Source organism: Bombina bombina, chromosome 2, assembly GCF_027579735.1.
Source record: "Bombina bombina isolate aBomBom1 chromosome 2, aBomBom1.pri, whole genome shotgun sequence".
In the NCBI taxonomy this organism is placed as follows: domain Eukaryota; kingdom Metazoa; phylum Chordata; class Amphibia; order Anura; family Bombinatoridae; genus Bombina; species Bombina bombina.
The window spans coordinates 425,165,208-425,191,196 of NC_069500.1; the positions used below are offsets into that span (position 1 = coordinate 425,165,208).

Genomic DNA, 25,989 nt, shown 5'->3' on the forward strand with positions numbered 1-25,989 from the left:
CAACATGGTTTTCAGACTGGCCCAGTGCTTTTAATAGCAAACAAACTGGTGCTAACCTTGCCACTGCATATATTTTACCTTCTCTAAATAAGTAACTGGTATTTGGACCACTAATTTCTATAGTGATATATACAGGGTGTAAGCCATTACATACAATCCACTCTTTTTTTTTTTTACAATTCGCCCAACGGTTTATTTGGCAAACTAACTTGTGCCAACTTTGCCACCTCATTTATTTTAAATTTTTCTAAAAAGTAACGTATTTAAAAGGGTTAAAGTCCTTTGTGACACCTATTTCTAAATAGATATGTACAGGGCATGACCCACTTCATAGGATACACATGTTCCCAGCCTGGCCCAATGCTTTTTTTGACAAACAAACTAGTGCCAACCTTGTCAAATCACATATTTTACCTTTTCTAAATAAGGAACTTGTTTATTTGCCATAGAAACCGTTGTGCCAGTCTGAAAACACGTGGATTGTATAAAGGGGCTCGCGCCCTATATATCCACACTGAAATTAGTGGCCCAAATGATTTTAAACCTTTTAAAATACAAGTTACTTATTCATAAAAGACACAAAATATGCAGTGGCAAGGTTGGCATCAGTTTGTCATAGAACACATTGAGCCAGTCTGAAACAAATGGGTTGTATAAATGGGCTCATGCCCTGTATATATCCACACAGAAATTAGTGGCCCAAAGGATTTTAACCCTTTCAAAACACCTATTACTAATTCAGAAAAGGTAAAATATCTGAAGTGGCAAGGTTGGCACCAGTTTGTTTCCTATAAAAAGTGTTGGGCCAGGTTGAGAACATGTCTACCTCATGAAGGGGTTCATGCACTGTGTATATCAACACAGAAATGATTGGCCCAAAGGATTTTAATCCTTTTAAAATACCAGTTACTTGTTCAGAAAAGGTAAAATATATGAAGTTGCAAGGTTGGCACCAGTTTATTTTAGATAAATAATGTTGGGCCAGACTGAGAACAAGTTTAAAGTGGAAAATAGGGTAGGTGCCGGGGGTGTTATATCCACTCTTTTAGATAAGCTGCTCAATAGCTTATGAAATAACAGTTTAAAAGGTGTAGGTGAGTGAAGAGGGCGCTATGCAGCAAACACTAAACAGTTAAGTTCTAAAGAAGTCTGTTACACAGAGATATTATAAAACATTTACTAAATGTTTAATTCTAAAACACAAATTCACAGTCATAAATAAAACAAATTTAATATATAAAATTCAGGTATACCACAAGCTAAAATATATATATATAAGGGACATCTCCCTATGAACAAAAATATAAAAAAATATATATATTTTTTTATGTGTCCATTTAAAAATTCTCTGCAAATATCAATTGTGTTAAACCACCTGTGTATCCAATATGTAGAAAGTCAAAGGGAATTTTACCATAAAAGCACTATTAGCCAATAATCAGAGCAACAGTGGTGAATTTGATTGCTCGTTTGGACACTTCAGCAGTTCTGTGATAAGTAACGGTACTCCTTGTTGTAGCTCTAAAGTTCCAATGTTTATCAAAGCAACAAAGATCGCTTGTATTACATGACTGGTTTTCTTCTTCTTTTACCGTGTGCCCTGCGCTGACATAAAGCGGATCGATCGTCTCCCAAGCAGTATTACACACTTTGTGTAAACCTGGTGAAAATTCCTGCTTCTTAGTTTAGCAGTTTCTTGGCGTAACGGGTTAGGGCTGGCACATTTGGGTCTGGCAGAGAGAATGGAGCTGGAAACTTTGTAGGACATTTAATAACCAATTGCTTTCCTTATGTCATAAAGAAAACAAACAGTAATGTCTGGAGACCTTTAAGAACCTTTCTGATAACAAGTCTATCTTATGAAGAGGCTCAAGACCTGTATATGTCCACACAGAAATGAGTGGCCCAAAGAATTTTATCCCTTTGAAAATACCAGTTACCTATTCAGAAAAGGTAAAATATATGAAGTGGCAAGGTTGGCACCAGTTTATTTGCCATAGAAACCATTGGGCCAGTCTGAAAACATATGGATTATAAGAAGGGGCTCACGCCTAATATATCCACACAGAGATGAGTGACCCAAATGATTTTAACCCTTTTCAAATACCACTTACTTGTTCAGAAAATAAAAATATATGAATTCGCAAGGTTGACATAAGTTTGTTTACCATAAAAAGTGTTGGGCCACGTTGAGATTATATCTAGCCTATTAAAGGGTTCAGTCCTTTTATATATCTACACAGAAATGAGTGGCCCAAAGGATTTTAACCATTTGAAAATACCAGTTACTTATTCAGAAAAGGTAAAGTATATTGAGTCGCAAGGTTGGCACCGCATTGTTTCCCTTAGAAACCATTGGGCCAATCTGAAATCATGTAAAATTCAGTGAATAAGAAGCTGGCCGAATAAGAAGCCAACTTCAGCGTTGTGAAAAACAGAGGAGAGAGCGTTTGAAACTATACAAGGTTGGAGACTAGAGCTGCAACAACTAATCGATAATCAATTTTGAAAATAGTTGTCAACTAATCTCTTTATCGATTAGTTTGTTTGCACACAGCACCAACTGCTTCTCTCCGATGAACTCCTGCACATGGTATTGTGTTTTATTTTTATGTTCTTAGCCTAAAGGATGTCTACAGATGTTTACTTTTCACTTTTTTCATGACTGTATAAGTTTCTTTTTAAGTTTACAACTACTCCTGGCTTATGTGCAACCCGAGAAATAAAATGTCATCATTTGGATTGTTTATATTAAATCAGGTGACTTGGTACTATGCTTGGCTTGATATAGTGCCAAGCTTATTATTTACTACTAGCCCCAGATTGATGGGAGTTGTTATTTGAATTGATGCGCACTATTATCTGTTTGCACAATTATTAGCTGATCGCTTACTATTGCTCTGTATAGATAAATGTGTAACACTTTGTCCTGTTATTGTTATATAAAGTCCTTAGCGCTTTTTAATTATTTTTTTTATTATTGTTATTTTTATTAAATTGTGATATGTACCAGAATCAACCTCTATAAGTATATATTTGTTATTTTTAAGAGCGGACTTGATATTTTTTCCTTAACCTTAGAGCTGGTTATTTACTATTGCATATAAATATTTAAGATATTTTATGTTAGAATGAAGTCCAGTCTTACTTTGCTAAGAGGCCACTTGGATTAGTGGAGCGTTAGCAAAGACAAATATCCCAAATTGGTGAAATTGGCAAAACCCTACTTTATGCATCTCAGGCACCTCAACACCATCTGAACGCCTCTTCTCTGCTGCAGGCAAACTAGCTTGCAAAAAGAGAGCCAGCCTTAGCCAGGAGCATGTGGATATGTTGACATTTGACATTTTTGCATTTCAATGCAAAGTTTCTGAAAGAGCGAATAACAGAATGTTATATACAGTGATAGTCACTGTAGATATTTCTAGTTCTACCTCTTTTTCACACAGTTTGTGGTTTGGTTTTGCTTAATTATAAAAATGTATGCTGCTGCTTAAAAATTGGACAAACAGTTATGTTAATCTCAAGTTTTAGTCTGAAGTTTTATATTTGTAACCGTATATGAATTTTATTTTAAATACAGGATTTTTTTTTTTTTAATCCGATTAGTTGAAAAAAAATAATCGTCCGATTAATCAATTATAAAAATAATCGTTAGTTGCAGCTCTATAATGGAGACAGTATTATGTAGTGGGGTAGAGGGTTCCAGAGGACAGGAGCAGTGAGGGAGAATGTTGGCAGTGGGAAAGGGACGTAGAGATAATAGTTGAGAGACGTAGGTCAGAGGTTGATCGAAGAGGACAGTGTCTGGGAGTATTATGAGATGAGAGAGAAAATATAGTTGGGAGTGAGGCTGTTGAGTGTTTAGGTTAGGTTTAATAATTTAAAGGCACAGTCAAGTCCAAAATAAACTTTCATGATTCAAATAGGGCATTTAACTTTAAACAACTTTCCAATTTACTTTTATCACCAATTTTGCTTTGTTATCTTGGTGGTATTAGTTAAAAGCTAAACCTAAGTAGGCTCATATTCTAATTTCTTAGACCTTGAAGGCTGCCTTTAATCTGAATGCACCACTAGAGGGCGTTAGCTCATGTGTGTCATATAGATAACATTGAGCTCATGCACGTGAAGCTACCTAGGAGTCAGCACTAATTGGCTAAAATGCAACTCTGTCAAAAGAACTGAAATAAGGGGGCAGTTTGCAGAGGCATAGATATAAGGTAATTACAGAGGTAAAACATGTATTATTATAACTGTGTTGCTTATGCTTAACTGGGGAATGAGTAATAAAGGTATTATCTATCTTTTTAAACAACAAAAATTCTGGTGTTGACTGTACTTTTAAATTGTATTTAGAATGTATGGGTAGCCAGTGTAGAGACTATCAAACCAGCTGATGTAGATCAGCTACTTAGGTGAGTTTTTTTTTCAGCTGAAGCATTTATGATAGATTGGAGGGGGAGGCGTTGTTTGGGAAGCGATTTAGATGTAGATTGCAGTAGTCAATGTGCGACAACATGAGGGAATTAATTATTATTTATTTCCTAAGATATGGTGAGTCCACAGCTTCATCAATTACTGTTGGGAATATCACTCCTGGCCAGCAGGAGGAGGCAAAGAGCACCATAGCAAAGCTGTTAACTATCACTTCCCTTCCCACAACCCCAGTCATTCTCTTTGCCTTCGGTGCAAGGAGGAGGGGAAGTTTTGGTGTCTAAAGAGATTGGATTTATTTCACTTCAATCAAGATTTTATTATTTTGAAAGCCAGAGTAGGTTTGCTCTGATCTTTCCTCTCAAGATTGGGTCTAGCCGTAACTCCACGTTAGTCTCTTTAGTAGGGCAGTGGCGGCTTTTAAGCAGTTAGGAACTTGTGAAGTGGACTTTGCTGCGTTTTCCTAACATATTGCTGCCCTGGAATAGAAAGCTGGAGTAGGTTTACTCTGATCTTTCTTTTTTTCACAGGTCTCTGAAAAGAGTGGCTTCCTTTCACGCGGGGTGAGCCTTCTGACTGCCGGACGGCTAGATTGCAGGTAAGTGCATTTTGGTCTTCTGGTAGGAGGCTAGCACTTTAAGGTCTGCACAATTCTAAGGGCAGTAGGATTGACTTATGGCAGTATACAGGCCCCCCCCTCAGTGTCGTATTACAGGTGAGCTGGAGGGCAGGGAGGTTTACATGGAAGTGGTTCACTATCCATTTTTATATTATGAACAGATGTTTTGTATACTGTGATGCAATGTTTTGGCACTTTAACTTGATAGGCTGCTATTCGCCATTACAGCATGGCGGGGAAGATGGTGCAGGGATATGGAGATTGTTTGCGCGCTGGCTGAGTGACTGTCAGAGTTTTTTCCCTGTTCGTTTGCCATGTGCTGCTGGCAGCCATTTTACTCACCTCTTCTGCTGACTCTGGTGCCTACTGTGTGATGCTGCTCATTTCCTGCACTTCCTTTTATGGCCAGACTGGTGTACATCATCCGTGTGAGACAGGATGCAGTCTCAGAATTGTGATGTCATCACTTATTATTTAAAGGGCCTCTGTTCAGTATGCTTTGCTCTTGCGTTGTCTCGGACCTGTTTGTGAGAGCTTCTGTGTATTACCTGGCTTTCTGACGTTCCTCTTGGTTCCTGATCCCTGGCTTGTTCCTGACTCTGCTGTTCTCCTTGTTCTTGATTCCGGCTCGTCTGACTACTCGCTTTGGCTCCTGACTCGGCTCGTCTGACTACCAGCTCTTGTTTTGATTCCTGGCTTGTTATTTGACTTGTGGACTTTTTACTATTTTTTGTTATTAATAAAGGTGTGATTATTTAGCACTTCTCGTCTCAGTCTGATTCCTGGCACCCTGACAGTGATGTAAGTGTGTCACATGAACCGCCTCCGCTCCTAGCTTTTAGTGGAGCGGTGGCTTTCTCTGTGGTCCTGTTTATTTAGGCGTGCTGATCGCTTCCTAATTAAATATGACATCTAAGTCCTCATTATTCTGGTCTAACTTTTTCCTGTAGAGCAAGGAATCAGCCTCGGGTCTGACTGTATTATTGCTACAGTTAGCAATAGTCAGACAATTATAGTCTTTTGTTCTTCAGAATGCATGGATGCAGCGTTGTAAGCTCACTAGATGTGATCTTATGTAACTCCTTAAAGTGATGGTTCAGATTTTATTTTTTAATTACCTAATCTGTTGTGAGTCATGTCTGATATGGAGCAGGAGACTGTTCTTTTGAAGACAGGCTCGTGTTCAGAGATTCACATTGCCGTTCCTATGTTTTTGTGCCTATTTTAATCCTTAAGTTAAGGATTTAATAAATGTTATATATGTTATATCCACTGTGGTTTCATGGTGAACTTCCAGGAGTACCAATACAGACTAGAAATATGTGTATTGGTGCTGGTGGACCAAATTGTTTTAACTAATGTCTGTGCATTTCTGTAATACAGATAAGTTGTTACATTCTGAGCCTCATGTCTCCCAGGATAGTGCTGTTTAGTGAAGGCCACAGCTTTCTCCTTAAATGTCCCAAGCCTCTATGGCGTCACATACAGTGCCCTGCGGTTCCTCTCAAGCTCCTGGAGGAGTGTATTTGCCTACAGATTTTGTAGCTCAGTTATTCATCTGTTTTTTCCTTACCTACAGGGAAAACGCAAGAGGACATTACAATTTTAAGATCGTAAGGTTTCTGCTCCACATTCTGCTACACAGGTTGTTCTCTTTCCTAAGTCTGGGGATGAGGGCTTGTCGGTAGTTTCTGAGGCTGAAATCTCAGTTTTGGACAGTATAATTTCTTCATCTGATGCTGAAGTCATCTCCTTCAGATGTATTACACCTTGTGTATTGTTAAAGGAGGTTTTGGCTACTTGGACGACATTGATAACCCTGTCGTTGTCAACCTTTTGAAGTTTACTAAAAACTTATCATTCCTATGATGTTCCTTCCTTTGAGGAAGTGTCTCTAGACATGCTATGGAAATTTTCACAGGAATAGGAGAAGCTAGGAATACCTTTCTCCTTGTCTCCCGTGCTTTAGAGGATTTGTTTGTAGCTGATTCCATTAAAATGCACAATGCCTTAAGTAGAAGGGAGTTTTTTTTTCTACTATGGCTCTCAGATCTGCGATCCCTATGGAGGGTAGCTGCTCCTTTTCGGATCCATGGTTAAGAAACTGGATGTTTAATTGTTCATTTAGAGCAATGCCTTGTCTTATTAGACTTCTGGCATTGTGGCTGAAATCTTGGTCAGCTGAGAAGTCTACCTGTGAATTAGTAGTACAGCCTAGGTTTTATAGTTCTGCATTTGCAGGTTCAATATTTCTCTTACTTGGTGTATTCAGTCCACAGATTCATCCTTACTTGTGGGATATTCTCAATCCCTACAGGAAGTGGCAAAGAGAGCACACAGCAAAGCTGTCCATATAGCTCCCCTCAGGCTCCGCCCCCCCCAGTCATTCTCCTTGCCGCTCTAACTAGTAGCATCTCCATGGGGGTGGTAAAGAGTATGTGGTGTTTAGTTGTAGTTTTTTATTCTTCTATCAAGAGTTTGTTATTTTAAAATAGTGCCGGCTTGTACTATTTACTCTGCAGCAGAAAATGATGAAGATTTCTGCCGAGAGGAATATGATTTTAGCACCAGTAACTAAAATCCATTGCTGTTCCCACGCAGGACTGTTGAAACCAGAGAACTTCAGTTGGGGGGAACAGTTTGCAGGCTTAACTGCTTCAGGTATGATCAGTCATTTTTCTAACAAGACCAAGTAATGCTAGAAGACTGATAGAAATCCCCATGTGGGAAGGGAAGGTAAGCCATTTTCTGAGACTCAGTATAGAAGGATGGCTTATTTTATAGGGCTTAAATCACTGGTGGACACTGTTATGGGTAAAATCGATTATTTTTTAATATAATCTGATGTTTGCACAAGTGTTTATCATGTTTGGAACACTTTTTAGGGGTTTTATACGCCTGGCATAATTTTAGACACCTAATTTGGCTTAGGAAGGCCTCACAACTCCGGAGTGAAGAGGGAGAGGGCCTAATTTTCGCGCCTCAGTTGCGCAGTTATTTTACAAGATAGCTTCATGCAGCTTGAGTGCTATCTAATTCTGTCTAACATGTCTGAGCCTACTGATAGACCTTGTTCTATGTGTTTAAAAGCCATGGCGGTACCCCCATTGCATTTGTGTTTAAAGTGTGCTAAGGTATTTAAAAATGACCATGCATTGACACTTAAAAATGTAGTCCAAGATGATTCTTTGATGGAAGGTAATGAGGATAGTCCTCCTTCCTCTCCCCATGTGTCGACACCAGTTACGCCCGCGCAAGCGTTGCCTAGTACCTCTAGCGCATTGGCCCCTATTACTTTACAACAATTAGCAGCAGTAATGGATAATTGACTTGCAGCATTTTTATCCAACTGCCGGTTTTTCCAAAAAAGCGCGATAGCTCAGTTTTAAATACAGAGGATGAGCAATCTGAAGCTTTGGATAATTTATCTGTAGTACCCTCACAAAACTCAGAAGTAGCAGTGAGGGACGGTCTGTCTGAGGGAGAAATTTCTGACACAGGAAAAGTTTCTCAGCAGGCAGAGTCAGATTCCTTAGTGTTTAAATTTAAGCTGAAACACCTCCGCGTCCTGCTCAAGGAGGTTTTAGCTACGCTGGATGATTGTGACCCCACGGTGGTCCCTGAAAAATTGTGTAAAATGGACAGGTTTTTAGAGGTCCCTGTATACACTGAGGCATTTCCGATCCCAAAGAGGGTGGCGGATATTGTGCCTTAGGAGTGGGAGAGACCAGGTGTACCCTTTGTTCCCCCACCTATCTTTAAGAAAATGTTCCCCATAAATGACCCCAGGCGGGGACGCGTGGCAGACGGTCCCCAAGGTAGAGGGGCTGTTTCAACACTTGCTAAGCGTACAACTATACCAATAGAGGACAGTTGTGCTTTCAAAGATCCTATGGATAAAAAATTGGATGGTTTGCTGAAGAAAATTTTTGTTCAGCAAAGTTTTTCTTCTTCAACCAATTGCCTGCATTATTCCAGTAACTACTGCAGAGGCTTTTTGGTTCGAGGCCCTGGAGGAGTCGCTCCAGAGGGAGACTTCATATGATGAGGTCATGGATAGAATTCATGCTCTAAAGCTGGCTAATTCTTTTATCACTGATGCCGCTCTCCATTTAGCTAAGCTAGCGGCGAAAAACTCAGGTTTTGCCATCATGGCGCGAAGAGCGCTTTGGCCCAAATCGTGGTCGGCTGATGTCGTCCAAAACGAAACTGTTAAATATTCCCTTCAAGGGGAAAACCCTATTTGGCCCAGAGCTGAAAGAAATTATTTCAGATATCACTGGGGGCAAGGGCCATGCCCTGCCACAAGATAGGCCGTTTAAGGCCAAAACAAGGCTAATTTTAGCTCCTTTCGCAACTTCAGGATCGGACCTGCCACAACCTCTGCTGCCGCAAAGCAAGATAACGCTTCCCAGCCCAAAGCAACTTGGAAACCCCTGCAGGGCTGGAATAAGGGTAAACAGGCCAAGAAGCCTGCTCCTGCTACCAAGACAGCATGAGGGGGTAGCCCCCGATCCGGGATCGGATCGAGTAGGGGGCAGACTTTCTCTCTTCGCTCAGGCTTGGGCAAGAGATGTTCCAAATCCCTGGGCATTAGAAATAGTTGCTCAGGGGTACCTTCTAGAATTCAAGGATTCTCCCCCAAGGGGAAGGTTCCACATTTCTCATTTGTCTTCAGACCAAATAAGGAAACAGGCATTCTTACGCTGTGTAGAAGATCTGCTAAAGATGGGAGTGATACACCCAGTTCCAATTGTAGAACAAGGACTGGGCTTTTACTCAAACCTGTTTGTAGTTCCCAAAAAGGAGGGAACTTTCAGGCCAATCCTGGATCTAAAAATTCTAAACATTACCAGTTCGTGGCCCTTCCTTTCGAGTTGGCCACCACTCCCAGAATTTTCACAAAGGTGCTAGGGTTCCTTCTAGCGGTACTAAGACCGCGGGGCATTGCAGTAGCACCTTACCTAGACGACATATTAATACAGGCGTCGTCCTTTCACAGAGCCAAGGCTCATACGGACATCGTTCTGGCTTTTCTAAGGTCTCACGGGTGGAAGGTGAACGTAGAAAAGAGTTCTCTGTCCCCGCTCACAAGGGTTCCTTTCCTGGGAACACTAATAGACTCGGTAGAAATGAAAATCTTTCTGACAGAGGTCAGGAAGTCAAAACTGCTGAATACTTGCCGAGTTCTTCATTCCATTCATCGGCCTTCCGTGGCTCAGTGCATGGAAGTAATTGGTTTAATGGTTGCGGCAATGGACGTAGTCCCTTTTGCCCGAATTCATCTCAGACCACTGCAGCTGTGCATGCACAAACAGTGGAATGGAGATTACGCAGATTTGTCTCCTCAAGTACAAATGGACCAGAAAACCAGAGACTCTCTTCTCTGGTGGTTGTATCAAGATCACCTGTCTCAGGGAATGAGTCTCCGCAGACCGGAGTGGATCATTGTCACGACCGATGCCAGTCTGTTAGGCTGGGGTGCGGTCTGGAACTCCCTGAAGGCTCAGGGACTATGGTCTCGGGAAGAATCTCTTCTTCCGATAAACATTTTGGAGTTGAGAGCGATATTCAATACGCTCCAGGTGTGGCCTCAACTAGCGGAGGCCAAATTCATCAGATTTCAGTCGGACTACATCACGACTGTAGCGTACATCAATCATCAGGGAGGAACAAAAAGTTCCCTAGCGATGAAGGAAGTATCCAAGATCATCAAATGGGCGGAGGATCACTCCTGCCATCTATCTGCAATTCACATCCCAGGGGTAGACAACTGGGAGGCGGATTTTCTAAGTCGTCAGACTTTCCATCCGGGGGAGTGGGAACTCCACCCGGAGGTTTTTGCTCAGCTGACTCCGCTATGGGGCATTCCAGAATTGGATCTGATGGCGTCCCGTCAGAACACCAAACTTCCCCTTTATGGATCCAGATAGATAGGCGGCATTGATAGATGCATTAATAGCGCCTTGGTCGTTCAGTCTAGCTTATGTCTTTCCATCGTTTCCTCTTCTCCCTCGGCTAGTAGCCAGAATCAAACAGGAGAAGGCTTCGGTAATTCTGATAGCGCCTGCGTGGCCACGCAGGACTTGGTATGCAGACCTAGTGGACATGTCATCGGTCCCACCATGGAAACTGCCATTGAGGCAGGATCTTCTAATTCAAGGTCCTTTCAAGCATCCAAATCTAGTTTCTCTGCAACTGACTGCTTGGAGATTGAACGCTTAATTCTAGCTAAGCGTGGTTTCTCTGAATCAGTTATAGACACTCTGATACAGGCCAGAAAGCCTGTCACCAGGAAAATTTACCATAAGATATGGCGGAAATATCTTTGTTGGTGTTAAATCCAAGGGTTACTCGTGGAGTAAGATTAGGATTCCAAGGATATTGTCTTTTCTCCAAGAAGGATTGGAGAAGGGTCTGTCAGCTAGTTCCTTAAAGGGACAGATATCTGCTCTGTCTGTTCTGTTACATAAGCGTCTGGCTGCTGTACCAGACGTTCAGGTGCTTGCACAGGCCCTAGTCAGAATCAAGCCTGTTTACAAGCCTGTGGCTCCTCCATGGAGTCTAAATTTAGTTCTTTCAGTTCTTCAAGGGGTTCCGTTTGAACCTTTGCATTCCATAGATATTAAGTTTTTATCTTGGAAAGTTTTGTTTTTAGTAGCCATTTCTTCTGCTCGAAGAGTTTCTGAATTGTCTGCTTTGCAGTGTAATTCACCCTATCTGGTGTTCCATGCAGATAAGGTTGTTTGGCGCACCTAACCTGGTTTCCTTCCAAAAGTGGTTTCTAATAAGAATATTAACCAGGAAATCATTGTTCCTTCTCTGTGTCCTAATCCAGTTTCTAAGAAGGAACGACTTTTACACAATCTTGACGTGGTTCGTGCTTTAAAATTCTATTTAAAAGCAACTAAAGATTTCAGACAAACATCATTCTTGTTTGTTGTCTATTCTGGTAAGAGGAGAGGTCAGAAAGTGACTGCTACCTCTCTTTCCTTTTGGCTGAAAAGCATCATCCGTTTGGCTTATGAGACTGCGGGACTGCAGTCTCCTGAACGAATCACAGCTCATTCCACTAGAGCTGTGGCTCCCACATGGGCTTTCAAGAATGAGGCTTCTGTTGAACAGATTTGTACGGCAGTGACTTGGTCTTCACTGCATACATTTGTCATATTTTACAAATTCGATACTTTCGCTTCTTCGGAGGCTATTTTTGGGAGAAAGGTTTTGCAAGCAGTGGTGCCTTCTGTTTAGGTTACCTGATGTTTAGGTTACCTTCTGTTTAGGTTACCTGACCCTTCATCCGTGTCCTATTGCTTTGGTATTGGTATCCCACAAGTAAGGATGAATCCGTGGACTGAATACACCAAGTAAGAGAAAACAGAATTTATGCTTACCTGATAAATTACTTTCTCTTACGGTGTATTCAGTCCATGGCCTGCCCTGACATTTAAGTCAGGTTCAAATTTAATTTTTAATAACTACAGTCACCACTGCACCCTATGGTTCTCCTTTTTCTCCTAACCGTCGGTCGAATGACTGGGGGGGCGGAGCCTGAGGGGAGCTATATGGACAGCTTTGCTGTGTGCTCTCTTTGCCACTTCCTTTAGGGATTGAGAATATCCCACAAGTAAGGATGAATCCGTGGACTGAATACACCGTAAGAGAAAGTAATTTATCAGGTAAGCATAAATTCTGTTTTTATGTTGCCTTCAAATCCACGCTTCTGGCGTTTCCTTTCAAGGATGAGACCTTGTTTGGACTTGGTCTGGCAATTATCCTTTACGGGTAAAAAAAAAAAAAGGTTTTTCAACCTCACGTCAAGAGAGTAAGACTAAAGGAAAGTTTTCCTTTTCCTCTTTCTGCAGGGTCAGTCATGTCTTTTGGAGTCCAATCTAAGATTTCCTCCCAGGGGCAAATTTCTCCTTCTAGAGTATCTGCAATCCAGGTATGATGAGAGGCATTCCTTGACCTGGGTTCAGGACCTTCCTCTCTGAGAGTGATAGTTTCAATCCCAGGTATTTACCTCACGTTTCTCAGGTTCTGACCTTCAAAGTAGTATCCATTTTCCTTTAGTTCAAGAGGGCCTGTTCATAACTAACATAGACCTGAAGGATGTGTATTTATTGTTCCCGTTATTCGGGATCTTCTCAGGTTTCTGAGTCTCGTCATCCTATAAAGATTTTTAGGTCTTGGGGTATTGCAAGGGTGCTCTTCTGGACAATATATGGTTCAAGTGTCATCCTTCTTTTTTTTTTTTTTTTTAAGTTTTATTTATATCCAACAATGCATACAGACAAACATATTTCACATTAATACGCCACGCAGGGCGGAGCTTTGTACAATGCGTAAAGAGATGGATAGAACCTAGACAAGAATGTACTGATGCAGGGGTTTCAACTTTCAGTTACAGATTTTATGTTTATTTTCTGTGGGAAGACTGCATACATTGCTGGGATTTTTATCTTAAAACCTATCATAACTAAACTAAAACAACAAATTAACCTAAAATAAAACAAAACTAAACCCTTCACTTCTCGTACTAATATTTAGGACTGTTAGGAGACTTAAACATATGGATTTGTTCAAAATGTTGTGATGGTATTTTAACTTGCCTTTGTTATTGTAAGGAACCAAGTGCCTGCTGCAGAGGATAGGCACAAGACAAGTAGACAATTACATAAAAAGAGTTCAATAGTTGCCCAGGGTCTAAGTTTACAGCAAATATTACAATAAAAGCATGTGATACATAGCCAGTGAGAAAATGAGGCAAGTATTTCAAGAATGTGCCGTACCGGCAGGTTTCCTAATTAGATTTACCAAAAATTTCTCACTATTGACCTCCTAAACTCTCTAATTTTAAACATAATTAAACTAAGCCTAAACCATACTAACAAAAAATAATAAAACATTAAGCGAACAGAGAAATAAACAAAACAGAAATATCCAAATCTACTCTGAGGGTAACAGTGACATTACATATAATCAGTTAATGTATTCCTTGCAGGGATTTATAAGTTAGTTTTGACAGATAATTATTAGTTCTATCATTTATAATGTAAGATAACTATAATATGGCTGTAGTGAGTAGTTAGCACATGGAGGCAGTTATAGGGCTTCATGTATACATTGGAACTTGCATTTCTGTGGACACAGCTTTTTTGTTTTTTAAATTTAACTAGCTAAAATTTATTTCAGAAACAGAACTGAAGTGGGGTGATGAATTAAACGCTGAGCAATCAGGAGCAGGGTTAAGGTATTGTAATACAAAGATAACCAACATGTTCAAATTTATGCGATCGTGCAGTTGGGAGGCGTCTGTAAAGTGGAAGACAATAAGTTTGAGTGGAATGGCGGGAGCCCAGCTTGGATGTTGTGCCTCTGGCGGTATAGATATTGCCACGCCTGGAGTAGGTTTGAAAGCGCAGAAAAGAAGCTAAGAGCCTCTACTGTATAGGGTGGTTCAGAGCATGATACATCTAAATTCTTCCTATGTAAAATGCTCAGAAATAACAACGATGAGCATATAGGTCAAGGATCAAAATTAGAACTACAGCTTCAACAATAGACATTATGGAAATTACACATTAGACTCAGTAGCGGTTAGCTATCAGGGCTGAGAGAACAAAACAAAATCATGCCTATCAAACATTATAGCGCTCGAGGAGCCCCTCCCACATATATCCCAGTTGAATGGCCAAAGCACCCCAGGATAGTAGTGATTATGAACTTATTTGAATAAATGATCTGATTTGGACATGCCTAAATAGTATGATGGGATAAAATAAAATAAATAAATAGTTAACCAGCCCAACACACAACCTCAGCCGTATATTATATCAGTCATACGTTCTTCCCCTCTGTATGCCAGTATTAAGGGGGGACAATGTCGAAGCATCTGCAGGCAGGGATATACATAGATGGTGGCAGTTCTCCCCTGCAGCGATGTGATCTCTTAAACAATTGGAATCCGTACCCTGATAATGTGTGAGCTAGTCTGGGGGGGGGGGGGGTGATATCAGCCAATGCCTCTTGCTTTGCGGGTGAGTTCAGGTATTCCCAGGGAACCGCAGTCAAGCAGGCAGAGTGCTCGGTGTTCAAAACAACATAGGGAAGGCACTCCACTTGTAATATGCAAGCGTTGAGGGGAAAGCGTAACCGCTCTTCTTGCCAATGCATGGAGCCTAAGTGATGTTTCGGTAAGGGGCTGCAGGGCATCCGAAGGACCATCATCAGTTCCGGTGGCCAAATTCCCAACACGTATAGAGATGGAGTCCTGCAGTGACTCAGACAGAGGTAATGATTCCATACCCTGTCCCTCAGCGCTCCGATTTAGGTCCTCCACTAAGGCTTGTAGTCTGCAGGCACCAGTGAGCTCCTCTGGTTTTGTAGTATCCATAGCGGGTGAGCGTGAAAAATGCAGAGCCCATTCCGCATAACAAGACATGGCTCCCTTGGCCAGATCTGAGAGGAGGATTGCCGGGTCGTCAGATATCGCGGACCCCTGTAGATTGGTAGTAGGTAAGCGTTGCGGGGTTCGCACAGAGAGGCAAACCTGTTCATTCACAGAGTTACGTTCCCCGGGGTAGGCCCCTCCAGGTAAATGAATCGCTTTGTGCAAAGTTCCCAGGGTATGTGATAAGCGATCAAATACAGGCATGAAAGTTTCAATGAGCTGTGCGATAACATCGTTTTCTGTCTCCATCAGAAAGGAACACTATGTACAGTGTGGCGCCTAGAGACACTCCACTTATGCCAGATGGCCTTTTATTCTTAGTACGACTTCCGTGGAAGAGAAGATGAAAAATTCTCTATCTGCCTTGGTTCTCGGACACGTAGCTGTCAAGAGATATGCAGATGGCAATGGGTTCAGGCCGCTTAAAGGTTTTCTTTCGACAGAGTTCTCAGAGCTTCAGAAGAATGCTGCCATCTTGGAACGCCACCCACCGGAAGTCAAGTGTCATCCTTCTTAGAGCAAACTCTCTTTCAAGAGATCTTGTCCAATCTACTTTCCCATGGATGGGAAATGAATATGGAGAGGAGTTCTCCTGTTCCACCTACAAGGGTGATTTTAGTTGGGGACCTTATTAGATTCTCTATCTAGGAGAAGATTTCTAACAGAGGACCGATAATCAAGAATTGCATTCCTTTTCCTTTCTCTGCAGTCTACTGTCCGGTCAACAGCAAGCTCTTGTGGTCCGGTAAATAGCTTAGCCATTTTGCAACCAGAAGGTTGGGAATTTGGATCTAGCTGCAGTTGTTTTTTTCCTTCACTTTTCAGTGACTCAATGTATGGAGGGAATTCGTCTGATGGTTACCATGGACATCATTCCTTTTACTGTTTTTCATAAAATTTAGAACATTCGGGTCTGTCTCAAAGGATAGATCTAGATCAGTCGACAAGAGACTCTCTCCCGTAGTGTTTTTTCTGGGAGTATCTGTCTCAGGGCGCGTGCTTCTAGAGACATTCCTGGGTGATGTGACCATGGACGCCAACCTGCTGGGCTGAGAAGCAGTCTGGGTTTTGTTTAAGGTGCAGGGATTATGGACTCGGAAGTGTCTACTCTCCTCTTTTAACATCTTGGAGTTGAGAGAGATTTACAATGCTCTGATGGCTTGGCCTCCTTTGTTCTTAGCTTGGTTCCACTCGGACAATATCACCTCAATGGTTTACATCAACCACCAGGGAGGAACTTGGAGTTCCTTAGCCTTGTAGGAGGTGATTTGGATTGTTCAGTGGGCGGAAGCTCACAATTGTTGTCTATCTGCCATCCACATTTCACAGACTTTTCATCCTAGGGAGTGGAAACTCCATCCTGAGGTGTTCTCCAATTTAACCCTCAAATGTGGAGTGCCGGAGTTAGATCTGATGGCGTCTCGGCAAAATGCCAAGCTTCCAAGGTACGGTTCAAAGTCAAGAGATCCACAGGCCTCTCTGATAGATGCTCTGACGGTTCCTTTGGATTTCAGGCTGGCATACCTGTTTCCTCCGTTTGCTCTCCTTCCATGAGTTATTGCTCGTATCAAACAGGAGAGAGTGTCAGTAATTCTAATAGTCCCTGCGTGGCCTCACAGGATCTGGTATGCAGACCTAGTGGAGATGTCATTTCTTCCACCTTGGAGACTGCCTCTGAGGAAGGACCTTCTGATTCAGGGTCCCTTCTTTCATCCAAATTTCGTTTCTCTGAAGCTGACTGCTTGGAGATTGAACGCTTAGTTCTGTCTAAGCGTGGTTTTTCTGAGTCGGTCATTTAGACCATGATTCAGGCTTGCAAGCCTGTTACAAGAAAGATTTTGCATAAGATATGGCGTAAATATCTTTATTGGTGTGAATCCAAGGGCTACTCTTGGAGTAGGGTCAGGATTCCTAGAATTTTGTCTTTTCTCCAGGAAGATCTGGAGAAAGGTTTTTGTCAGTCACTACTCTGAAGGGTCAGATTTCGGCATGATCTTTTTTTGCTGCATAAGCGTCTGGCTGTCGTGCCAGATGTGCAATCTTTTTATCAGGCCTGGGAGCCTTATCCTTGTTTTTAAAGTTTTGCAGCAGGCCCCGTTTGAGCCATTGCATTCCATAGATATTAGGTTGTTATCTTGGAAGGTTTTGTTTCTTATTGCTATCTCTTCTGCTTGGAGAGTCTTGGAATTCCCAGCTTTGCAGTGTGATTTGCCTTATCTTATCTTTCATGACGATCGATGAGGCGGTTCTTTGTTCTAAGTTAGGTTCCTTCCTAAAGTGGTTTTGGACAGAAATATTAATCAGGAAATTGTAGTTCCTTCTCTTTGTCCTAGTCCTTCATTTCATAAAGAATGTTTGTTGCAGAACTTGGAGGTTGTGTGTACTTTAAAATGTTATTTACATGCGACTAAGGATTTTCGCCAGTCTTCTGCCCTGTTTGTTTGTTTCTCTGGGAAACGTAGAGGTCAGAAAGCTTCTGCTACTTCTCTTTCTATCTGGTTGAGAAGTATGTTTGGTTTGCTTATGAGACTGCGGGTCAGCAGCCTCCTGAGAAAATTACGGCTCATTCCTCGAGAGCTGTCAACTCTTCTTGGGTTTCAGAAATGAAGCTTTTGTTGAGCAGATTTGCAAGACTGCAACTTGGTTCTCTTTGCATACTCTCTTTTTCAAATTTTACAAATTTGTCAAGGACGGGGTGTCTTTTGGGAGTGAGGTTATTCAAGCGGTGCCTTCTGTTTTAGGTCTGCCTGTCTTGTCCCTCCCTATTCATCTGCATCCTCTAACTTTGGTATTGATTCCTAACAGTAATTGATGAAGCCGTGGACTCACCATATCTTAGGAAAGAAAAGAAAATTTATGCTTACCTGATAAATTTATTTATTTGCGGATATGGTGAGTCCACGGACCCGCCCTTTATTTCAAGACAGTTATTTTTTTACTAAACTTCAGACACCTTTACACCTTGTATTAATCCTTTTTCTCCATTTCCCTTTGGTTGAATGACTGGGGGTTGTGGGAAGGGAAGTGATACTTAACAGCTTTGCTGTGGTGTTCTTTGCCTCCTCCTGCTGGCCAGGAGTGATATTCCCAACGGTAATTGATAAAGCCGTGGACTCACCATATCCGGAAATAAATAAATTTATCCGGTAAGCATACATTTTCCTTTTTATAGTTTCTTCATTGAGGAAAGGTCGAATTCTGGAAATGTTACATATGTGTGCACAGCAGGATTTGTTAAGCATTTGTATATGTGAAGTTAAGTGTGACCCCAAGACAGCGGACCTGGGGTGAGGTGTTGAGAATAGAGTTTCCAACTGTAAGAGTATTGTCAGGTGTTGCATGTCTTGAAGAGGGGGAGAATATGAAGCAGCTCTGTTTTAGACAGATTGAGTTGGAGGTAGTGCAAGGATATCCAAGAGGTAATCTGGTTGAGTAAAGAGGGAGAGATATCCGGTGAGGAAAGATATATTTGGGTTTCATTGTATAAGTGCTACTGGAACCCAAAGAAGGCTATGTTTTCCAAGGGAGGATGGATACAGAGAAAAAAACAACTCTCTCCGACTGAGAGGCAAGTGATCAGAGGATATGCTGTTAAAGGGACATAAAACCCAAATTTTATTCTTTCGTGATTCAGATAGAGCATGTGATTTTATACAACTTTCTAATTTATTTATATTATTTAATTTCTTTTATTCTCCTGATATCCCTTGTTTAAAGGTATACCTAGGTAGACTCCGGAGCTGCTGGTTGGTTGCTACACATAAATGCTTTGTTATTGACTTACCCAATGCATTAACTATCTCCCAGTGGTGCATTGCTGCTTCTTTAATAAAGGATACCAAGAAATGAAGCAAATAAGATTATAGAAGTAAATTAGAAAGTTGTTTTAAATTATATTCTCTTTCTGGATCATGAAAGAAACATTTTGGGTTTCATGTCCTTTTTAAAGGAAACTGTAAACAAGCATTTTGAGATAGAGATATATATACTGTGTGTGTGTATGTATGTATATGTGTGTGTGTGTATATATGTGTATATATATATATATATATATATATATATATATATATACACACACACACACCTGGTGAGCCAATGACAAGAGGCATAAGTACATAGCCACTATTGAACAAAGGTTACAAAGAGAACAAAATAGGTTTGATAATAGATGTAAATTGTTTTGTAAATGTGCATGCTCTATCTAAAGCAGGAAAGTTTAATTTTTCATGTGGTTTACCCCTTTGCTGGGGCTAAATACATATAGTTCTGTGCAATATACAGTGCAATATACAGTGCATTAAAAAAAATGAAAAAGCTTTTGACTATATCCACTATTGGGTGAGCTAGAAAACTTTTCTCCTAACTAGCAAACTTGTGATTTTTGTTTTTTGTTTTTTTGCAGCTCAACATTTCTAAAATAAAACTGGTTAAATTATGTAACCTGTTCCATGCATTTCTTTAGACTTTATGCAATAACAAAATATCCCTTCCTTTTTATTTTGCGTTTTAGGCAGCATATCATCACATCTAGGGTGTAAAGGCTGAACATTGTTAATAATCTGAAGATGGTAAGATTACATGATTGTTTAGTATATTATGGCTGAAGGTCATGCAATATATTTATAGACTTTACCGTTATACCACTTATCTCTTTTTTTATTTTTTTATTTCCTTAGATACGAATTGCAGCTTTGAACGCAGCCTCTGCTGTGGAGGGAGAGGTTGAAGAGAGCTTTAAAAGTCACAAAACACAAACAAAGGAGGCTCAGGCAAGGGGATTATACTTGCCCTACCCATAATATTTAGGCTTTGATGGTTTGCTTTTATAAGCCTCACAAATTAATGTAATGGTTTTCTGTTCATATTTTCAGGAAGCTGAGGCATTTGCACTTTACCACAAGGCTTTGGATCTTCAGAAGCTTGACCGATTTGATGAGTCATCCCAGGCTTATCACCTGCTGCTGGAAACGCGTCTTCTGCAGGAGGTGAGTATGAGGAGCTGAATGTTGATTATTGAAATCAAATCTTGAACTGTCCATGACAAGAGTGTAGTCCTGGCTACATTTCAGCTGCAAGATTATGGAAGTATAATGGCACCTGGTCCCCTGAATGTCAGGTTAGCAGAGATAATCTTTCAAAAAACTTTTGTGCAAATGTTTGTACAGGTACAAATCCCCAATCCGCAATTCCAAAATCCAGATTTCTGCATTAATATTTAAAAAAAAAAAATATATATATATAAGTATATATTTTTTTAATTTTTTTTTCTGCTCCTGGTTTATATCAGGCTTGGAGGTTGCATCTGCAGTTAGGCCCACAGAAACCGTCACATGGCCACCTGAACACGTAAGCAGTGATTTTGATTTCAGCAGCGGGGAGGAAAACAAAAGCTGGAATCATTTCTTAAAGGGACATTAAGCACCTGACTACTAAAAATCATTAAAACTAACTTCTACTGAGTAATAATACAAAACTGAGTACAGTTCTTTATGCTGGAAGTTGGACTTACCCAAATTTTTTTTTAAAGAAAAGTGTATTCTATTAGAATACTTATCCAGTGCTTGATGCAGCTATGTATGCCACCTTATTGTAACAACACAGGAGTCACATGCCACGCATGGCATATTTGTCTATAATGTATGTATATAGGAAGAATAGCTGTAGCACTCACTCACTATTATGCAGACAGAACTTGTGCTGCAGTTTATGCTGAGAATCTGTTACCGAAATGCAATATTTTATTAACATCCTTTTGTATGTAAAAAACGTTTAGTGTTTAAACTTTAGTTACCACTCCATAACGTTCCTTAGCTGTGTGAATTCACAGATCCAGACAGGGTTATAAATGTAAAGAACAAGCTCTGGTCCAGAGAGAGAGGGGGGCTCTAGTCCGTGGAATAAAACACTGAATATCTCAGGCTGTGTTTACTTTTACCTGGAGATTTATTCAATACAATTATATACAACAGTGGTAGATATATGAAAATAAAACCAAATATTGTATTGAATACATCTCCAGGTAAAAGTAAATTCAGCATGAGTTATTCAGTGTTTTCTCTTGTTAAGTGTGTTCAGTCCACGGGTCATCCATTACTTATGGGACATATTCTCCCTCCCAACAGGAAGTTGCAAGAGGATCACCCAAGCAGAGCTGCTATATAGCTCCTCCCCTCACATGTCATACCCAGTCATTCTCTTGCAACCCTCAACAAAGAAGGAGGTCGCGAGAGGAGCTGGAGTTTTTACTTAATTATTCTTCAATCAAAAGTTTGTTATTTTAAATGGCACCGGAGTGTGCTGTTTTTCTATCTCAGGCAGTATTTGGAAGAAGAAACTGCCTGCGTTTTCTATGATCTTAGCAGGCGTAACTAAGATCCACTGGCTGTTCTCGACATTCTGAGGAGTGGGGTAACTTCAGAAAATGGGAATAGCATGCGGGGTCTCCCGCAAATGAGGTATGTGCAGTACAATATTTTCTGGGAATGGAATTGACTAAGAAAACACTGCTGTTACCCGTATGATGTAAGTACAGCCTTAAATGCAGTAGTAGTGACTGGTATCAGGCTGATAAATGTATGCACAGTAGAGTTATTTTCTAGGGACTAGAATTTGACTGAAAAAATACTGTTAATACTGATATAATGTGTGAGCCTTAACTGTAGTAGAAGCGACTGGTAGCAGGCTTAGTAATAACTTTACACAGCATCTGAAATGTTGTTTTTTAAAACGTTTACTGGCATGTTAATCGTTTTGTGAGGTACTTTGGTGATAAATCTTTTTGGGCATGATTTTTTTCCACACGGCTAACGTATATTTCTGCATAGAAACCGTTATATCAGGTCTCCAACTGTTGTAATAGGAGTGGGAGGGACCTTTTTTAGCGCCTTGTTGCGCAGTTAAAATTCTAGAACAGTCTTCCTGCTTCTTCCTCTTTGATCCAGGACGTCTCCAGGGATCTCAGGGATCTTCAAAATTCGTTTTTGAGGGAGGTAATCAGTCACAGCAGACCTGTGACAGTGTGTTTGACTGTGATAAAAGCGTTAAATCTTAATTTGATATCCGTTTTTTGGGTACTGAGGGGTTAATCATCCTTTTGCTAATGGGTGCAATCCTCTGCTAATTAATACATTTAAAGAATTGTTGACTATAACTGAACTAGTTTTTTGTTATTCAATTGTGTTTTTAAAAAAAAAAAAAAAGCGCTGCAGCGTTTTTTATATTGCTTGTAAACTTATTGAAGTAATTTCCAAGCTTGCTAGCTTCATTGCTAGTCTGTTTAAACATGTCTGATACAGAGGAATCTGCTTGTTCATTATGTTTAAAAGCCGATGTGGAGCCCAATAGAAATATGTGTACCAATTGTATTGATATTACTTTGAATAAAAGTCAATCTGTACCGATAAAGAAATTATCACCAGACAACGAGGGGGAAGTTATGCCGTCTAACTCTCCTCACGTGTCAGTACCTTCGTCTCCCGCTCGGGAGGTGCGTAAGATTGAGGCACCAAGTACATCAAGGCCCTTACAAATCACTTTACATGATATGGCTAATGTTATGAAAGAAGTATTATACAATATGCCCGAGTTAAGAGGCAAGCGCGACAGCTCTGGGTTAAGGACAGAGCGCGCCGATGACACGAGAGCCATGTCTGATACTGCGTCACAATTTGCAGAACATGAGGACGGAGAGCTTCATTCTGTGGGTGACGGTTCTGATTCGGGGAGACCGGATTCAGAAATTTCAAATTTAAGCTTGAGAACCTCCGCGTGTTGCTAGGGGAGGTGTTAGCGGCTCTGAATGATTGTGACACGGTGGCAATCCCAGAGAAATTATGTAGGCTGGATAAATACTATGCGGTACCGGTGTGTACTGACGTTTTTCCTATACCAAAGAGGCTTACAGAGATTATTAGCAAGGAGTGGGATAGACCCGGTGTGCCTTTTTCCCCTCCTCCGATATTTAGAAAAATGTTCCCTATAGACGCCACCACACGAGACTTATGGCAGACGGTCCCTAAGGTGGAGGGAGCAGTTTCTACTTTAGCCAAGCGTACCACTATCCCGGTGGAGGATAGCTGTGCTTTCTCAGATCCAATGGATAAAAAATTAGAGGGTTACCTTAAGAAAATGTTTGTTCAACAAGGTTTTATATTACAGCCTCTTGCATGCATTGCGCCTGTCACTGCTGCAGCGTCATTCTGGTTTGAGTCTCTGGAAGAGGCGATTCGCACAGCACCATTGGATGAATCTTTGAGCAAGATTAGAACCCTTAAGCTGGCTAATGCGTTTGTTTCGGATGCCGTAGTGCATTTAACCAAACTTACGGCTAAGAATTCCGGATTCGCCATACAGGCGCGCAGAGCGCTATGGCTTAAATCATGGTCAGCAGATGTAACTTCTAAGTCTAAACTACTAAACATTCCTTTCAAAGGGCAGACCTTATTCGGGCCCGGCTTGAAGGAAATTATTGCTGACATTACTGGAGGTAAGGGCCACACCCTTCCTCAGGACAGGGCCAAATCAAAGGCCAAACAGTCTAATTTTCGTGCCTTTCGTAATTTCAAGGCAGGAGCAGCATCAACTTCTTCCGCTCCAAAACAGGAAGGAACTACTGCTCGTTACAGACAGGGTTGGAAAGGCAACCAGTCATGGAACAAGGGCAAGCAGGCCAGAAAGCCTACTTCTGCCCCTAAGACAGCATGAAGACAGGGCCCCCTTTCCGGAGACGGATCTAGTGGGGGGCAGACTTTCTCTCTTCGCCCAGGCTTGGGCAAGAGATGTACAGGATCCCTGGACGTTGGAGATTATATCTCAGGGATACCTTCTGGATTTCAAAACTTCTCCTCCACAAGGGAGGTTTCATCTGTCAAGGTTATCAACAAACCTAGTAAAGAAAGAGGCATTTCTACAATGTGTACAAGACCTCTTAGTGATGGGAGTGATCCACCCAGTTCCGCAAACGGAACAGGGGCAAGGGTTTTATTCAAATCTGTTTGTGGTTCCCAAGAAAGAGGGAACTTTCAGACCAATCTTAGACTTAAAAATCTTAAACAAATTCCTAAGGGTTCCGTCGTTCAAGATGGAAACCATTCGGACCATCCTACCCATGATCCAAGAGGGTCAATATATGACCACAGTGGACTTAAAGGATGCCTACCTTCACATACCGATTCACAAAGATCATTATCGGTACCTAAGGTTTGCCTTTCTAGACAGGCATTACCAGTTTGTAGCTCTTCCCTTCGGGTTAGCTACGGCCCCGAGAATTTTTACAAAGGTTCTGGGCTCACTTCTGGCGGTACTAAGACCACGAGGCATAGCGGTGGCTCCGTACCTAGACGACATTCTGATACAAGCGTCAAGTTTTCAAAATGCAAAGTCTCATACAGAGATAGTTCTAGCATTTCTGAGATTGCATGGGTGGAAAGTGAACGTGGAGAAGAGTTCTCTGTTACCACTCACAAGGGTCCCTTTTCTAGGGACTCTTATAGATTCTGTAGAGATGAAGATTTACCTGACGGAGTCCAGGTTATCAAAGATTCTCAATGCTTGCCGTGTCCTTCACTCCATTCCAAGCCCATCAGTAGCTCAGTGCATGGAAGTAATCGGCTTAATGGTCGCGGCAATGGACATAGTGCCATTTGCGCGCCTACATCTCAGACCGCTGCAACTATGCATGCTAAGTCAATGGAACGGGGATTACTCAGATCTGTCCCCTTTGCTAAATCTGGACCAGGAGACCAGAGATTCTCTTCTCTGGTGGTTGTCACGGGTTCATCTGTCCAAAGGAATGAATTTTCTCAGACCAGATTGGACGATTGTAACAACAGATGCCAGCATACTAGGCTGGGGAGCAGTCTGGAACTCCCTGAAGGCTCAGGGATCGTGGACTCAGGAGGAGAGACTCCTCCCGATAAACATTCTAGAATTAAGAGCAATATTCAATGCTCTTCTAACTTGGCCTCAGTTAGCAACACTGAGGTTCATCAGATTTCAGTCGGACAACATCACGACTGTGGCTTACATCAATCATCAAGGGGGAACCAGGAGTTCCCTAGCGATGTTGGAAGTCTCGAAGATAATTCGCTGGGCAGAGTCTCACTCTTGCCACCTGTCAGCGATCTACATCCCAGGCGTGGAGAACTGGGAGGCGGATTTTCTAAGTCGACAGACCTTTCATCCGGGGGAGTGGGAACTTCACCCGGAGGTATTTGCTCAACTGATTCGTCGTTGGGGCAAACCGGATCTGGATCTCATGGCATCTCGCCAGAACGCCAAGCTTCCTTGTTACGGATCCAGGTCCAGGGACCCGGGTGCGGTGCTGGTAGATGCACTAGCAGCCCCTTGGGTTTTCAACATAGCTTATGTGTTTCCACCTTTTCCGTTGCTACCTCGACTGATTGCCAGGATCAAACAGGAGAGAGCATCAGTGATTCTGATAGCGCCTGCGTGGCCACGCAGGACCTGGTATGCAGACCTA

At 41.5% G+C, this 25,989-nt stretch overlaps 1 protein-coding gene across 1 annotated transcript in view; it reads left to right on the forward strand.

The window, feature by feature from the left end:
- Positions 1-25,989, forward strand: part of CABIN1 (calcineurin binding protein 1) — a 1,089,846-nt gene that overhangs the window by 39,715 nt on the left and 1,024,142 nt on the right. The window contains exons 2-4 of the mRNA XM_053701973.1: positions 20,024-20,077; positions 20,186-20,278; positions 20,381-20,494. Coding sequence (XP_053557948.1) covers positions 20,075-20,077; positions 20,186-20,278; positions 20,381-20,494 — 210 coding nt within the window. The 5' untranslated portion in view covers positions 20,024-20,074. The remainder of the gene's footprint in view (positions 1-20,023; positions 20,078-20,185; positions 20,279-20,380; positions 20,495-25,989) is intronic.